This window comes from Oncorhynchus mykiss, chromosome 17 (assembly GCF_057628025.1).
Source record: "Oncorhynchus mykiss isolate SJ-2025 chromosome 17, ASM5762802v1, whole genome shotgun sequence".
NCBI lineage: Eukaryota > Metazoa > Chordata > Actinopteri > Salmoniformes > Salmonidae > Oncorhynchus > Oncorhynchus mykiss.
The window spans coordinates 3,765,277-3,783,514 of record NC_143038.1 but is presented as its reverse complement, the minus strand read 5'-3'; the positions used below and the strand labels follow the sequence as shown (position 1 = coordinate 3,783,514).

The following is an 18,238-nucleotide window of genomic DNA, read 5'->3' as shown; positions in this document are numbered from 1 at the left end:
CCAGTGGCTTTACTAAAGACTATCCAGCTGCTTTACGAAAGACTATCCATCTGCTTAAATAAAGACTATCCAGCTGCTTTACTAAAGACTATCCAGCTGCTTTACTAAAGACTATCCAGCTGCTTTACTAAAGACTACAGCTGCTTTACTAAAGACTATCCAGCTGCTTTACTAAAGACTATCCAGCTGCTTTACTAAAGACTACCCAGCTGCTTTACTAAATACTATCCAGCTGTTTTACTAAAGACTACCCAGCTGCTTTACTAAAGACTATCCAGCTGTTTTACTAAAGACTATCCAGCTGCTATACTAAATACTATCCAGCTGCTTTACTAAAGACTATCCAGTTGTTTTACAAAATACTATCCATCTGCTTTACTAAAGACTATCCAGCTGCTTTACTAAAGACTATCCAGCTGCTTTACTAAAGACTATCCAGCTGCTTTACTAAAGGCTATCCAGCTGCTTTACTAAAGACTATCCAGCTGCTTTACTAAAGACTACCCAGCTACTTTACTAAAGACTATCCAGCTGCTTTACTAAAGACTATCCAGCTGCTTTACTAAAGACTATCCAGCTGCTTTACTAAAGACTATCCAGCTGTTTTACTAAAGACTATCCAGCTGCTTTACTAAAGACTATCTAGTTGCTTTTACGAAATATTATCCATCTTCTTTACTAAAGATAATCCATCTGCTTTACTAAAGACTATCCAGCTGTTTTACTATAGACTATACAGCTGTTTTACTAAAGGCTATCCAGCTGATTTACTAAAGACTATCTGTCTGTTTATCTAAAGACTATCCAGCTGATTTATGAACCGTATACATGTTGACAAGAATCGCTATAGGTATGTAGTATATACTCTCTCTTGCCCTCTTTTGGTCAGTTGTAAGTTGTAACCCACCAAAAAGCATATGCACAACTTTGATTCAGAAATAACTTGTGATATGGACTTGTCAACTATTCAAGTGTGGTAAGAGCACAATAGTACAGTATAGTACAGTACATTACAGTACATTACTGTATACTACAGTATAGTACATTACAGTATAGTAGAGTACAGTACATTACAGTATATTACAGTACAGTATAGTACAGTATATTACAGTATAGTACAGTACAGTATATTACAGTATAGTACAGTATTTTACAGTATAGTACAGTATAGTACTGTACATTATAGTACAGTATAGTACAGTATATTACAGTACAGTATATTACAGTATAGCACATTACGGTATAGTACATTACAGTGTAGTGCATTACAGTATAGCACAGTACAGTATATTACAGTATAGTACAGTATATTACAGTACAGTATAGTACAGTACATTACAGTATAGTACTGTATAGTACAGTATAGGTACCATACAGTATAGTACAGTAGATTACAGTATAGTACAGTAGATTACAGTAGATTACTGCATAGTACAGTATAGGTACAGTATAGGTACAGTATAGTACAGTACATTACAGTATATTACTGCATAGTACATTATAGCTACAGTATAGGTACAGTACAGCTACAGTATAGTACAGTACATTACAGTATAGTAAAGCATATTACAGTGTAGTATATGTACAGTATATTACAGTATAGTACAGTATAGTACAGTACTTTACAGTATAGTACAATACATTACAGTATATTACTGTATAGTACAGTATAGCTACAGTATTGTACAGTACATTACAGTATAGTACAGTATATTACAGTATAGTACATTATAGTACAGTACATGCACAGTATAGTAAAGTATATTTGGCTAAGAGTGTGCAATTAGGGCATATGCCAACAGGGTAGCAGGGTGTTTTTATGATGCTAGTTTAAGGGTGACTGCAAGGCTGTGATATGGGCTTGGCTGGTAAATCTGTGGTACTGGCTATGGTCGCAGTGTGTGTGAATGCCATCCAGCCAGACATATAGTGACAGAGAGACAGAGACTGCACCCTGGGGGCAGACAGTCAGTCAGCAAACCAGCCAGACCCACTGGACAGACTGTGTGACCACTCAGGCACAATGACACAACCCTGGCAAATCTATGCTGTGACCTGGATTTCCCCCGCTGTGCTATGCTCTGTGTGTGTTGTCTGTGTTTGTGTGCGTGTGTTCTGCTACACAACATCAGTGTGTGTGTGTGCGTGCGTATGTGTTCCACTACATCTACTAAGTAAAGCCTTGGGGCTGTGAAATTGCTCCTTCATCAGTAAATGGCATTAATATGCATCCCTTCAGCCTGCGCTAGCCCAGCTTTGTTAGGAGAGTTTAGGCTCTTTTAGAAAGGAAAACTGAGCTGTCATCTAAAGGCCCAGACAGCCTCCCCCTACCCTGCTTTACACTCTGCAGACATCTGTGTTGTTGAGAATACCTTTGACTGTGGCAATGATGGCTTGCACTGCAGAGGAGAAGCTTTTAGCCTGGCTGGGCTGCGTAGAACGGGTTTGATTCCACTGGACTGCTGTATTGTATAGTGCCTGGGGGGGGGGGGGGGGGGGGTTGGTTATTGAGCCAACTGTTAAATGGATGTTATGTTTACTGTCTTTGTACTTAGGGTTAGTCGTTTTCCTGACCAACTGTCCTGGAAAGCCCTGGGCCCTGATCATAGTGGATAGTTAAATAATACATGATCAAATGTTCCGTTAAAGCAATAGTTCACCCCAAAAACAAACTGAGCATAAAAGTGAGTGGCGGTTGTGTGAGTGAGAGTCCATGAAAATGGCTGGCATACTTAGGATTTTATAGAGAACTATCCCTTTAACAACTATCCCTTTGTATCCTTGACAACCCTTGAAAAGTGATGACAGGGAAAAGCTGTTGTATTGCCCTATTATATGGCATATGGTTTCTACCTCTCTCTCTTTGATTTGGTTGGTAATTAATGGTAATTTATGGTAATTGGTAATTGATCTTCCTGGCTGTCGTTTCCACTGATTGGTTGGTTCCTAATAATCTCTTCCTGGTTGTCGTTAACAGAACCAACAGCCAGCTGGTGGCCTTCCTGTCCAAGTACAGAGACATGAACTTCATCAAGTCCCACGGCAGAGACAACGCCAGGTGAGATCTAACAAGCACACGCACTGATAAATACATACCCACATACAGGTGCACACACACACACACACACACTAGCATGATACAGACACATTAAAACATGTTCACTAATTCTTATTCTCATTCTCACACACCAGTGGTGGTCGGTGCCATTTAAGATGAGGGAGAACAAAAAATGTTATGAGCATGGCCTTATTTCTATTACAGCACATTGGATGACTGTCATTTATATTCCATTCACCCAGTTCAATTTAACAGGTTTATGTTACTAAAAGGTTACTATTTTTCTTTATTTTTACTATTTTCTATATTGTAGAATAATAGTGAAGACATCAAAACTATGAAATAACACATAACACAAAACAGTGTTAAACAAATCAAAATCAAGTATCAAGTAGTCTTCAAGTAGCCACCCTTTGATTTGAAGACAGCTTTGCATACTCTTGGAGAGTGAGGGACAGGTCGAGAGAGAAATTTGAGTAATCAAGGCGACAGACAGTGACACATTCAATACCGCCTTGCACATTCTTGCCTGCATCTAGCTGATCTAGTGTGTAATCATTAGTCCAACGGTTGCAAACAAGATTTTCTATTGGAGAAATTCAGGTAACATTTTTCAACAGATCACTTCCTTCTCATATCTACATGCTCTCCTCCTCTCACCTGTTCCCTTCGCTTGTGGATTTCAGTGCAACACACATCAGCTGGTAGAGACCAGGCGGAAAAACCTTTCCAAGCCAAACCTTCATATCATAACCGTTACACACAGCCTACATCGTTGTCACCATTTTAGCTAACGTCATAACATAGTCAACATAGCTACTAGAACTAACGCGTTAGTAAACCCGCTACAATCATGCAGTACAGTATACAGTCAGCAAACAGTTTAGCAGTTACACCGGCGGCCCCGGTGGCAATAAATGAATCAAACCAAAAGCTTACCTTGACTGTCAGAGTGTGCGCAACTGGTCAAAGGAAGTCAGGTGCAGGAGAGCAGAGATGACTGAACAGGCACACTTTATTCAGGCAGAGGAAAACATCCCGACACAACTGCGTCACAACACTCCGGCCCAAGGGAAAAAAGCGAATGCGCACAAATTACACAAAATGGTACAAAATACAAAACCACGGGTTACAACCATACCCCCGGTGCAAAACCAGCCTGAACTGTCACACACGAAACGAAACGAACAATACCACACACAGACATGGGGGGAACAGGTGTGCGGAAAAACAAGACAAAACAAATGGAAATTAAAGGTGGAGCGGCGATGGCTAGAAGACCGGTGACGCCGACCGTCGAACGCCGCCCGAACAAGGAGAGGGACCGACTTCGGCGGGAGTCGTGACATTGACTTTGAAAAGTTCCAGTGCTGGATAGCCATAGCCAGCTGGCTAACATGACATCCCTCTCTGTTTGAGCCAGGTGTTTGAGTAGGCTAAACTAGCTAGCTGCATTCGCTAGCTAAGTATGTGAAAGTGAAAGTGAAAAAAACAATGAAATATAGCTAGCTCTCTCTCTGTCTTTTGCTTCTCCTTCATTTTTGAAGAAATCCATTTGTTCAAAACTGTTCAAATATTGTCTTTCTCTCTTTGACTCAACTACTCACCAGATTTTATGCACTGCAGTGCTAGTTAGCTGTAGCCTATGCATTCAGTACTAGATTCATTCTCTGATCCTTTAAATGAGTGGACAACATATCAGTTCATTCTGCAAGAGCTATGATAAGTTGGAGGACGTCCTCCGGAAGTTGTCATAAGTAATGTGTCTATAAAATGGGGTGAGAACCATGAGCCTCCTAGGTTTTGTATTGAAGTCAATGTACCAAGAGGAGGACGGAAGCTAGCTGTCCTCCGGCTACACCATGGTGCTATCCTACAGAGTGCTGTTGAGGCTACTGTAAACCTTCATTGCAATACAGTGTGTTTTAATAAATTATTTGGTGACGTGAATATATTTAGTATAGTTTATCTTTAAAGGATCACTTTTAATATTTCACTATTTAAAAAAAATGAAATTCACTGAGGAGGATGTTCCCCCTTTCCTCCTCTGATGAGCCTCCACTGTCACACACACACACGCACACACACACACACACACCTTCCTTGCCCCAGCTCGGTGACTGAGTCATAATCCAATTAGGCTCCATCTGTAGCTTTATTAATTAACCTTCCCTTGTTGCCGTTGCGAGGTGCTGCCTGCCAGCCCTGCCCCTGCCCCGCTCCATGCCCTATCACGCTACTAAATTAGATGCCAATCACTGGTACACACACACACACACACACACATACTGACACCAATCACAATCTGGCTGCCTGTCGTGCTCTGCCATGGTGTGTGTGTCTGTGTGTGTGCGTGTGTGTGTGTGTGTGTGTGTGTCTGTGTGTGCGTGTGTCTGTGTGTGTGCGTGTGTGTGTCTGTGTGTGTGTGTGTGTGTGTGTGTGTGTGCCAGGAGTTAGACAGGCTTGACTGAATAAAACCACTACTGGCATGAGATAGGATGGATAGTGGATTAATTAAGGTTGATCCTATCTACAGTGGCAAGAAAAAGTATGTGAACTCTTTATAATTATCTGGATTTCTGCATAAATTGGTCATAAAATTTGATCTGATCTTCATCTAGGTCACAACAATAGACAAACACAGTCTGCTTAAACTAATAACACACAAACAATTATATGTTTTCATGTCTTTATTGAACACACCGTGTAAACATTCACAGTGCAGGGTGGGAAAAGTATGTGAACCCTTGGATTTAGTAACTAGTTGACCCTCCTTTGGCAGCAATAAACTCAACCAAACTTTTTCTGTAGTTGCGGATCAGACCTGCACAACGGTCAGGAGGAATTTTGGACCATTCCTCTTTACAAAACTGTTTCAGTTCAACAATATTCTTGGGATGTCTAGTGTGAACCGCTCTCTTGATGTCATGCCACAGCATCTCAATGGGGTTGAGGTCAGGACTCTGACTGGGCCACTCCAGAAGGCTTATGTTCTTCTGTTGAAGCCATTCTGTTGTTGATTTACTTCTGTGTTTTGAGTCGATGTCCTGTTGCATCACCCGACTTCTGTTGAGCTTCAATTGGCGGGCAGACAGCCTAACATTCTCCTGCAAAATGTCTTGATAAACTTGGGAATTCATTTTTCCGTCGATGATAGCAAGCTGTCCAGGCCCTGAGGCAGCAAAGCAGCCCCAAACCATGATGCTCCCTCTACTATACTTTACAGTTTTGATTTTGGTTTTGATGTTGGTGTGCTGTGCATTTTTCCTCCACACATAGTGTTGTGTGTTCCTTCCAAACAACTCAACTGTAGTTTCATCTGTCCACAGAATATTTAGCCTGTGGAACATCCAGGTGCACTTTTGCGAACTTCAGACGTGCAGCAGTGTTTTTTTGGACAGCAGTGGCTTCTTCCCTGGTGTCCTCCCATGCACACCTTCTAGTTTAGTGTTTTATGTATCGTAGACTCGTCAACAGAGATGTTAGCATGTTCCAGAGATTTCCGTAAGTCTTTAGCTGACACTCTAGGATTCTTCTTAACCTCATTGAGCATTCTGCTCTGTGCTCTTGCAGTCATCTTTGCAGGATGGACACTCCTAGGGAGAGTAGCAACAGTGCAGAACTTTCTCCATTTATAGACAGTTTGCCTTACCGTGGACTGATGAACATCAAGGCTTTTAGAGATACTTTTGTAACCCTTTCCAGCTTTATGCAAGTCAACCATTCTTAATCATAGGTCTTCTGAGATCTCTTTTGTTTGAGGCATGGTTCACATCAGGCAATGCTTCTTGTGAATAGCAAACTCAAATTTTGCGAGTGTTTTTTATAGGGAAAGGCAGCTCTAACCAACATCTCTTATCTCGTCTCATTGATTGGACTCCAGGTTAGCTGACTCCTGACTCCAATTAGCTTTTGGGGAAGTCATTAGCCTATGGGGTTCACATACTTTTTCCAATGTTTATTATGTATTCAATATAGACAAGAAAAATACATGAAAAATACATGAATTGGTGTGTTATTAGTTTAAGCACGCTATGTGTGTCTATTGTTGTGACTTAGATGAAGATCAGATTAAATTTGATGACCAATTTATGCAGAAATCCAGATAATTCCATACTTTTTCTTCCCACACTTTTCCTTCCCACTGTAACTGTTTCTATAGGAATCATATAGGAAGTGTGTTTCTGTGGTGGATAGCAGCTGGCTTTAAGACCTTCAAGGACTTAGGGAAACAGTCTGTTTGACCTGAACTTGACACCTACTGCAACACTTGGTGCTTCACATGAGCCACACGTTGTTAGTGTGTGAGGGACACATGTATAGGATGTTATTCTCTCCCTATGCTCTCTCAAAGCTACTAGCAGGGTATACTGAGTCTATACCGTGAAGGGAAATTGGTGAACATCGAACATACAATCATTTTGCTCCAAGCAGAACGTGTAGTAACCACTAGGCTATATGGAACCTTGTTTGTAAATGTTGATAAACATGTCACCACAGAGATGTTTTGTTCAGTTTGTATTCATTTCTGTAAACAGCAGCAGTGAGAGATTCCCCCCAAAAATGTTGCCCTTGCTTTCTCCCAGTCTCTGGAAAAAGAGGTTCCTCAAGAGACCGTCTGGTTAAATAAAGGACAAATTAAGCAAAAATAAGTGTATATAGTTGAGTGTGACATAAGTTTATATAAGTCAAATCAAGTTAGTGGTTTTGTGTAAAAGAAACCAACTCAACCATGTTTGTGTGGTTGTGTGTTTGTGGTCGCTATAGGTTTAACCATGTTTGTGTGGTTGTGTGTTTGTGGTCGCTATAGGTTTAACCATGTTTGTGTGGTTGTGTGTTTGTGGTCGCTATAGGTTTAACCATGTTTGTGTGGTTGTGTGTTTGTGGTCGCTATAGGTTTAACCATGTTTGTGTGGTTGTGTGTTTGTGGTCGCTATAGGTTTAACCATGTTTGTGTGGTTGTGTGTTTGTGGTCGCTATAGGTTTAACCATGTTTGTGTGGTTGTGTGTTTGTGGTCGCTATAGGTTTAACCATGTTTGTGTGGTTGTGTGTTTGTGGTCGCTATAGGTTTAACCATGTTTGTGTGTTTGTGGTCGCTATAGGTTTAACCATGTTTGTGTGGTTGTGTGTTTGTGGTCGCTATAGGTTTAACCATGTTTGTGTGGTTGTGTGTTTGTGGTCGCTATAGGTTTAACCATGTTTGTGTGGTTGTGTGTTTGTGGTCGCTATAGGTTTAACCATGTTTGTGTGGTTGTGTGTTTGTGGTCGCTATAGGTTTAAGCATGTTTGTGTGTTTTTGGTCAACCAGGTTTATCCGCAAACAGGGGCTGGACCGACTTTTCTTTGAGTGCGACACCCACATGTGGCGACTTGGCGACCGCAAAATCCCAGAAGGCATTTCTGTGGACGGCGGTTCTGATTGGTTCCTGCTCAATCGTCCATTCGTGGAGTACGTTATAAACTCCCAAGACGACCTGGTCACCAACATGAAGCGCTTCTATACCTACACACTGCTGCCCGCCGAGGTAAGACCACAGTATGCACACAAAAACACACACGCACATACAACTATATACTTCTGCTTGCTGAGGTAAACACACACACCTAGACACAGCAGTCCAAAGGACACTCACTACGTAAGGGCTTGGAGCAGATGGTTTGAGGAACAGGAGATGTTTGTGGTTAAGTGTTCCAGGTGTCCACGTCATCCTTCATTCTCCTCTCCTCCACCTACACTACACTTCACCCACTCTCTCTTTTCTTCTCTCTCTCTCTCTCTCTCCTCAGTCGTTCTTCCATACGGTACTGGAGAACAGCGCTCACTGTGAGAGCATGGTGGACAACAACCTGCGCATCACGAACTGGAACAGGAAGCTGGGCTGTAAGTGTCAGTACAAACACATAGTGGACTGGTGCGGCTGCTCCCCCAACGACTTTAAACCTGCCGACTTCCACCGCTTCCAGGTGAGACATGGTATCACACACACACACACACACACACACTTTTCTCTCTCTCTCTCAAACACACACATTTGAATACATCCAAAGTCATAGTGCTGACCGAACTAGTCTCTATGCCAGCTTGCTGCCCTCTGCCTAGTCTACTGTCTGACCCTGTTGGCTGCCAACCCTAATGCCAACCCTGACTCTGGCTCTCCCTTGGAATTCTGGCAAGACTGGAGCACACTGACAGTATTATTACAGTATAAAATGCCTAGGAACAGTGTGTGTGTGTGTGTGTGTGTGTGTGTGTGTGTGTGTGATTCATTACAGTATACAGAACACACTGGGCACAGTGCTGACCTCCTACCAGTCAGTCCACTGTATTAATAGGACTTAATTAATAACCCATCGAGTGTGGGTTTTCCACGCTCAGTAGGCTCTAGTATAGACTGACAGAGAGGCTATATTTAGGCTAGAAGCTGCTCATGATTCAGAATTTACTGAGGAGGACTGTGTAGTGTCTAGTACCGGACACGTATCTAGTTCTATCTGTGGTGAAGGAGTGGGTGTCTAGTGTCCCTACTAATGATGATGTGTGGAGGAGTCCTCTTAATAAGTCTGTGGGGGTGTTGTGTTGCTTCGGTGGAGAAACGGACAGATCTGTGAGAAGGAGAAAAAAAAGAGGAGAGAAAGACAGGGCGGAGGAGATGAGGTGGAGAAGGTCTCCCGTGTTACAGACAACAGAGAGAACCTTTCATAACTAGACCCTGGACCTCGACCGACATCTTTCCACCCTCTGATTTCTCTCACCTGATGAACTGTTCCTTGTGAAAGTTGGGTTAATAAATCGTGTGAGGGGGCGTGAGAACCACCGCCAAGTTCCACAGTTGCTGCCCTGGTGCGAGAATGCCACCGGTTGCCAGATAAGCAACGGGTTGCCAGGTCTGGGCCCTATGGGCCGTCATTATCTCTCACACTAGGAATTTACAGCAAGGTGCGCAGTGCGGGAGGAGATGAGGGTAAATAGTTTCCCCTCCCTGTCTGAGGTGTATGGAACTGAAAGGACTGGCTGTGTGTCTGCCAAGCAGCGGAGGCTGCTGAGAGAGTTCTCATGAGCTACTGTCAACCACAGCAAGAAGCAAGGGATGGAGATATAGAGGAAGAGAGGAGAAGGAGGGAAAGAGGGAGATTGAGGGAGCAGGGCAACATGTTCATGAGCTACTGTCAACCACAGCAAGAAGCAAGGGATGGAGATATAAAGGAAGAGAGGGGAAAGAGGGAGATTGAGGGAGCAGGGCAACATGTTCATGAGCTACTGTCAACCATTGCCCGCATCAGCATGAAGTAGGGGATGGGGAGAGAGGGATATAGATGAAGAGTGTGTGTGAGCGAGATGGAGAAGGATGGAGAGAGACAAGAAAAAAGAGAGGGATGTAGAGAGAGATGAAGAGAGAGGGGTGGAGAGAGAGATGAAGAGAGAGGGGTGGAGAGAGAGATGGAGAGAGAGGGATGGAGAGAGAGATGAAGAGAGAGGGATGGAGAGAGAGATGAAGAGAGAGGGGTGGAGAGAGAGATAAAGAGAGAGGGATGGAGAGAGAGATGAAGAGGGAGGGAGAGAGATGGGTGGAGAGAGAGATGAAGAGAGAGCGATGGAGAGAGAGATGAAGAGAAAGGGGTGGAGAGAGAGATGAAGAGAAAGGGGTGGAGAGAGAGATAAAGAGAGAGGGATGGAGAGAGAGATGAAGAGAGAGGGATGGAGAGAGAGGGAGGGAGAGAGATGGGTGGAGAGAGAGATGAAGAGAGAGGGATGAAGAGAGAGAGATGAAGAGAGAGGGGTGGAGAGAGAGGGGTGGAGAGAGATGAAGAGAGGGATGGAGAGAGAGATGAAGAGAGATGGGTGGAGAGAGGGCGGAGAGAGAGATGAAGAGAGAGGGGTGGAGAGAGATAAAGAGAGAGGGGTGGAGAGAGATGAACAGAGAGGGATGGATAGAGAGGGGTGGAGAGAGATGAAGAGAGAGGGATGGAGAGAGAGATGAAGAGAGAGGGATGGAGAGAGATGAAGAGAGAGGGGTGGAGAGAGATAAAGAGAGAGGGGTGGAGAGAGAGGGATGGAGAGAGATGAAGAGAGAGGGGTGGAGAGAGAGATAAAGAGAGAGGGGTGGAGAGAGAGATGAAGCGAGAGAGATGAAGTGAGAGGCGTGGAGAGAGATGGAGAGAGAGGGGTGGAGAGAGATGAAGAGAGAGGGATGGAGAGAGAGATGAAGAGAGAGGGATGGAGAGAGAGGGGTGGAGAGAGATGAAGAGAGAAGGATGGGGAGAGAGATGAAGAGAGGGATGGAGAGAGAGATGAAGAGAGAGGGATGGAGAGAGATGAAGAGAGAGGGATGGAGAGAGAGATGAAGAGAGAGGGATGGAGAGAGAGGGGTGGAGAGAGAGATGAAGAGAGAAGGATGGAGAGAGAGATGAAGAGAGAGGGATGGAGAGAGAGGGAAGGAGAGAGATGAAGAGAGGGATGGAGAGAGAGATGAAGAGAGATGAAGAGAGAAGGATGGAGAGAGAGATGAAGAGAGAGGGATGGAGAGAGCGATGAAGAGAGAGGGGTGGAGAGAGAGGTGAAGAGAGAGGGGTGGAGAGAGAGATGGAAGGACTGAGAGAGGGACACGGAGGGGCAGAGAGGCAGACGAGAGATAAAGGAAGACAGAGAGACAGAGACAAACGGAGAGAGAGAATACTATTAATCATATCCAAGTACCCGAGAGGGGGGGTGGGTGTTAAGATTATACTTTTTTTGCTGAACAAGCTCTATTTTTGGTGGACTCTGGTACATTCTAATGCTAGATTGTATTTTCAACCAGCAACTGTCAGGAAATAACACTGATATAAATAACATAGAATAATTTTGCCTTCACTGAGCCTTTAAAGAATCCAGCAAGTCTGCTGACTTCCACAGGCTACCAGCTTCCTTTTAAGAGGCACTTTTAAGAGGCATTTTCTCAGCTGTCTGTAGTACAGGTATTATTGAAGAATGAAGCAGGTGTTAAACATGGGCTTTGCTACACAGGAAGCAGCATTGTCCATTGTCAAAACTTTGATTCAATCAATAGAACTACTGTATATCTAATCATTTTGAAAAGACCATATAAAAATACAATTTAAAAATACCATATAAAAAATACTATATAAAAATACCATTTAAAATACTATTTAAAAATAGCATATGTATCAATATCTTTTAAAACGATTGAATCCGTTTTCTTTTATCATATTTTGGACCAGTGTGAGACTCTCTCTCTACTAACCTACCTATTGTTCCTGTACGTACCGCGAGACCATTCTATCCAGGCGCCACCAACCTGTAGTGGAAAGACATTTGACTGCAACCACAGAACACACACCCAAGTACCAGAGAGGCGGGGCAGACAGCAGACTGTCAAACCAGCGGGGTTTCCCTGTCATCGCTCACTTCGTGACTGACAGGCGCCTGTCCTATCAGTAGATGGCTAGAGGATGCATATCGTTCATTCTAGCGGGAGAGGGGTCGGCAGACTTTTGTCTGACTAGCGAATTGAAAATTAATTTAAGTGGAAAAAGTACCTGGCTGAAAATGACTGTAATTGGCTGTATAGCCGACAGCCGGCGCTAGTGGAAAACACTGCACACACCATCTTCTAGAGAAAACTAATTTACAAACGCCAATTAGCCATTGTTGACATCAGCACTTATGAGCCTTCATTCATTTTTTCCCACCTCCTTCCAGTTGTCATTTATAGTCCCGTCTCCAGTCCCTTTCCATTTCAGTAAGTGCCTCCCACAGCCATTCAAAGCCATTTCAGTAAGTGCCTCCCACAGCCATTCAAAGCCATTTCAGTAAGCGCTCCCACAGCCATTCAAAGCCATTTCAGTGGGCTATAAGCAAAGTAGCGAAATGCCTCTTAAAGTGTGGACGTGACACTCCTTTTCTAGCGAGAAAATTGATGCATCCGATCACCCACACAAACTTACAGGCACACTCACCCACACGCTCTGACACTCCCACACACACACACACACACACATTCTCTCTCTCACAAACACACACACGCTTCCTCTAGCGAACAACAACAATGTGATGCATCTAAAATGTTAATCCCAAAACCCTCCTTAACAACAAGGCCCTAGTAGCACAGATAGAGAGAGTTGTTTTGGAGAGAACTCAGACTGACTTCTGGGTGTTTTATGTCTGTTGTCATGGAGATCAGCAAGCGGCGGATAGAGAGAGAGAGACAGAGACAGGGATTGGAGAGAGAGAGAGAGAGAGATGGGGGAGAGAGATAAAGGTAAGATTCCCTGGTGTTTCAGGAAGTACAAAGGAAACAGGAAGTCTTCTTCTGTGGTTTTGTCTTGTGTTTGAAAGAAACAGCCAGCTCTGGTAGCTGACAGGGGGAAAGACGCAACCCTGAACTTAATAAATGTGCAGGTGAGAGAGAGAGAGAGAGAGAGAGAGAGAGAGAGAGAAAACGTGGGTACTGAGACAGTTTACCAGATATGACGTGGCAGTGTATCTGCTCGTTGTCTTCTGTATGTGGGAGAGAATATTAAATCAAAGATGCCCCTCGCACATACACATCTACACACTCTTTCTCTTTCCCTCTCATTCTCTCTCTCTTTCTCTCTCTTTCTCTCTCCTCTCTCTCTCTCTCTCATTCTCTTTCTCTCCTCTCCTCTCTCTCTCTCTCTCTTATTCTCTCTCTTTCTCTCCTCTCTCTCTCTCTCTTTCTCTCGCTCTCTCTTTCTCTCCCCTCTCCTCTCTCTCTCATTCTCTCTCTTTCTCTCCTCTCTCTCTCTCTCTCTCTCTCTCTCATTCTCTCTCTTTCTCTCCTCTCTCTCTCTCTCTCTCTCTCTCTCACACACAACCTCCCACTCACTTCCACTCCATCTCCCATTCTGCAGTCGTTCCCAGCAAGCCACCATTTCTATAATCTTCTCTATGTTTTTCTCTCCCCTCCTATCCTACTCCCTCCATTTCCTCACAGCAAACGTCCCGTCCTACGTTCTTCGCCAGGAAGTTTGAAGCCAGTGTTAACCAGGAGATAGTGAACCAACTGGATGGCTACCTGTTTGGACCCATGCCCCAGGGGACCCCTGGCCTCCAGGCCTACTGGGAGAGTGCGTTTGACGAGGCGGATGGGGTCGCAACCCTGAGCGACACACAGCTCACACTCTACCATGCGTTTGCTCGTATGGGCTTGGCCAGGGCGGCAGCATCGCTGCAAGGAGATCCTAAGGATGACAGCTGCAGGTTAGTAAAGCAGTTCAGGTCACACACTGAACACATGTACACACAGTGGTGTAAAGTACTTAAGTAAAAATACTTCAGTAGTTCTTATGGGTATCTGTACTTTACTTTACTATTCATATTTTTGACTACTTTTACTTCATTACATTCCTAAAGAAAATGTTCTCTTGATAAGTGATCACACGTCAACACTATCCGTACGGCATCACACGTCAACACTATCTGTACGGCATCACGCGTCAACACTATCCGTACGGGATCACGCATCAACACTATCCGTACGGCATCACACGTCAACACTATCCGTACGGCATCACGCGTCAACACTATCCGTACGGCATCACGCGTCAACACTATCCGTACGGCATCACGCGCCAACACTATCCGTACGGGATCACGCGTCAACACTATCCGTACGGCATCACGCGTCAACACTATCCGTACGGCATCACGCGTCAACACTATCCGTACGGCATCACGCGTCAACACTATCCGTACGGCATCACGCGTCAACACTATCCGTACGGATCACACATCAACACTATCCGTACGGGATCACACGTCAACACTATCCGTACGGGATCACGCATCAACACTATCCGTACGGCATCACACGTCAACACTATCCGTACGGCATCACACATCAACACTATCCGTACGGCATCACGCTTCAACACTATCCGTACGGCATCACGCGTCAACACTATCCGTACGGCATCACGCGTCAACACTATCCGTACGGCATCACGCGTCAACACTATCCGTACGGCATCACGCGTCAACACTATCCGTACGGCATCACACGTCAACACTATCCGTACGGCATCACACGTCAACACTATCCGTACGGGATCACACGTCAACACTATCCGTACGGGATCACACGTCAACACTATCCGTACGGGATCACGCATCAACACTATCCGTACGGCATCACACGTCAACACTATCCGTACGGCATCACACATCAACACTATCCGTACGGCATCACGCTTCAACACTATCCGTACGGCATCACGCGTCAACACTATCCGTACGGCATCACGCGTCAACACTATCCGTACGGCATCACGCGTCAACACTATCCGTACGGCATCACGCGTCAACACTATCCGTACGGCATCACACGTCAACACTATCCGTACGGCATCACACGTCAACACTATCCGTACGGGATCACACGTCAACACTATCCGTACGGCATCACACGTCAACACTATCCGTACGGGATCACACGTCAACACTATCCGTACGGCATCACACGTCAACACTATCCGTACGGCATCACACGTCAACACTATCCGTACGGCATCACACGTCAACACTATCCGTACGGCATCACACGTCAACACTATCCGTACGGGATTACACGTCAACACTATCCGTACGGCATCACACGTCAACACTATCCGTACGGCATCACACGTCAACACTATCCGTACGGCATCACACGTCAACACTATCCGTACGGGATCACACGTCAACACTATCCGTACGGGATCACGCATCAACACTATCCGTACGGCATCACACGTCAACACTATCCGTACGGCATCACACATCAACACTATCCGTACGGCATCACGCTTCAACACTATCCGTACGGCATCACGCGTCAACACTATCCGTACGGCATCACGCGTCAACACTATCCGTACGGCATCACGCGTCAACACTATCCGTACGGCATCACGCGTCAACACTATCCGTACGGCATCACACGTCAACACTATCCGTACGGCATCACACGTCAACACTATCCGTACGGGATCACACGTCAACACTATCCGTACGGGATCACGCATCAACACTATCCGTACGGCATCACACGTCAACACTATCCGTACGGCATCACACATCAACACTATCCGTACGGCATCACGCTTCAACACTATCCGTACGGCATCACGCGTCAACACTATCCGTACGGCATCACACGTCAACACTATCCGTACGACATCACACGTCAACACTATCCGTACGGGATCACACGTCAACACTATCCGTACGGCATCACACGTCAACACTATCCGTACGGGATCACACGTCAACACTATCCGTACGGCATCACACGTCAACACTATCCGTACGGCATCACACGTCAACACTATCCGTACGGCATCACACGTCAACACTATCCGTACGGCATCACACGTCAACACTATCCGTACGGGATCACACGTCAACACTATCCGTACGGCATCACACGTCAACACTATCCGTACGGCATCACACGTCAACACTATCCGTACGGCATCACACGTCAACACTATCCGTACGGGATCACGCGTCAACACTATCCGTACGGGATCACGCATCAACACTATCCGTACGGCATCACACGTCAACACTATCCGTACGGCATCACGCGTCAACACTATCCGTACGGCATCACGCGTCAACACTATCCGTACGGCATCACACGTCAACACTATCCGTACGGCATCACACGTCAACACTATCCGTAGGGCATCACGCGTCAACACTATCCGTACGGTATCACATGTCAACACTATCTGTACGGCATCACACGTCACACTATCCGTAGGGCATCACGCGTCAACACTATCCGTAGGGCATCACGCGTCAACACTATCCGTACGGTATCACACGTCAACACTATCCGTACGGCATCACACATCAACACTATCCATACGGTATCACACGTCACACTATCCGTACGGTATCACACATCAACACTATCCATACGGTATCACAAGTCAACACTATCCGTACGGCATCACACGTCAACACTATCCGTACGTCAACACTATCCGTACGGCATCACACATCAACACTATCGATACGGTATCACACGTCAACACTATCCGTACAGCATCACGCGTCAACACTATCCGTACGGCATCACACGTCAACACTATCCGTACGGCATCACGCGTCAACACTATCCGTACGGTATCACACGTCAACACTATCCGTACGGCATCAGGCGTCAACACTATCCGTACGGTATCACACATCAACACTATCCGTACGTCAACACTATCCGTACGGCATCACACATCAACACTATCGATACGGTATCACACGTCAACACTATCCGTACGGCATCACGCGTCAACACTATCCGTACGGGATCACGCGTCAACACTATCCGTAGGGCATCCCGCCTCAACACTATCCGTACGGCATCACACATCAACACTATCCGTACGGCATCACACATCAACACTATCCGTACGGCATCACACGTCAACACTATCCGTACGGGATCACGCATCAACACTATCCGTACGGCATCACACATCAACACTATCCGTACGGGATCACGCGTCAACACTATCTGTACGGCATCACGCATCAACACTATCCGTACGGCATCACACATCAACACTATCGATACGGTATCACACGTCAACACTATCCGTACGGCATCACGCGTCAACACTATCCGTACGGGATCACGCGTCAACACTATCCGTAGGGCATCACGCCTCAACACTATCCGTACGGCATCACACATCAACACTATCCGTACGGCATCACACATCAACACTATCCGTACGGGATCACGCGTCAACACTATCCGTACGGGATCACGCATCAACACTATCCGTACGGCATCACACATCAACACTATCCGTACGGGATCACGCGTCAACACTATCTGTACGGCATCACGCGTCAACACTATCCATACGGTATCACACGTCACACTATCCGTACGGTATCACGCGTCAACACTATCCATACGGTATCACACGTCAACACTATCCGTACGGGATCACGCGTCAACACTATCCGTACGGCATCACACATCAACACTATCCGTACGGGATCACGCGTCAACACTATCCGTACGGGATCACGCATCAACACTATCCGTACGGCATCACACGTCAACACTATCCGTACGGCATCACGCGTCAACACTATCCGTACGGCATCACGCATCAACACTATCCGTACGGCATCACACGTCAACACTATCCGTACGGCA

General features: G+C 45.5%; 1 protein-coding gene across 1 annotated transcript in view; it reads left to right on the top strand.

Moving 5' to 3' along the window:
• Positions 1-18,238, top strand: part of LOC110495107 (xylosyltransferase 1) — a 118,802-nt gene that overhangs the window by 79,970 nt on the left and 20,594 nt on the right. Inside the window, exons 5-8 of the mRNA XM_036949407.2 lie at positions 2,978-3,058; positions 8,368-8,584; positions 8,847-9,023; positions 14,015-14,280. Coding sequence (XP_036805302.2) covers positions 2,978-3,058; positions 8,368-8,584; positions 8,847-9,023; positions 14,015-14,280 — 741 coding nt within the window. The remainder of the gene's footprint in view (positions 1-2,977; positions 3,059-8,367; positions 8,585-8,846; positions 9,024-14,014; positions 14,281-18,238) is intronic.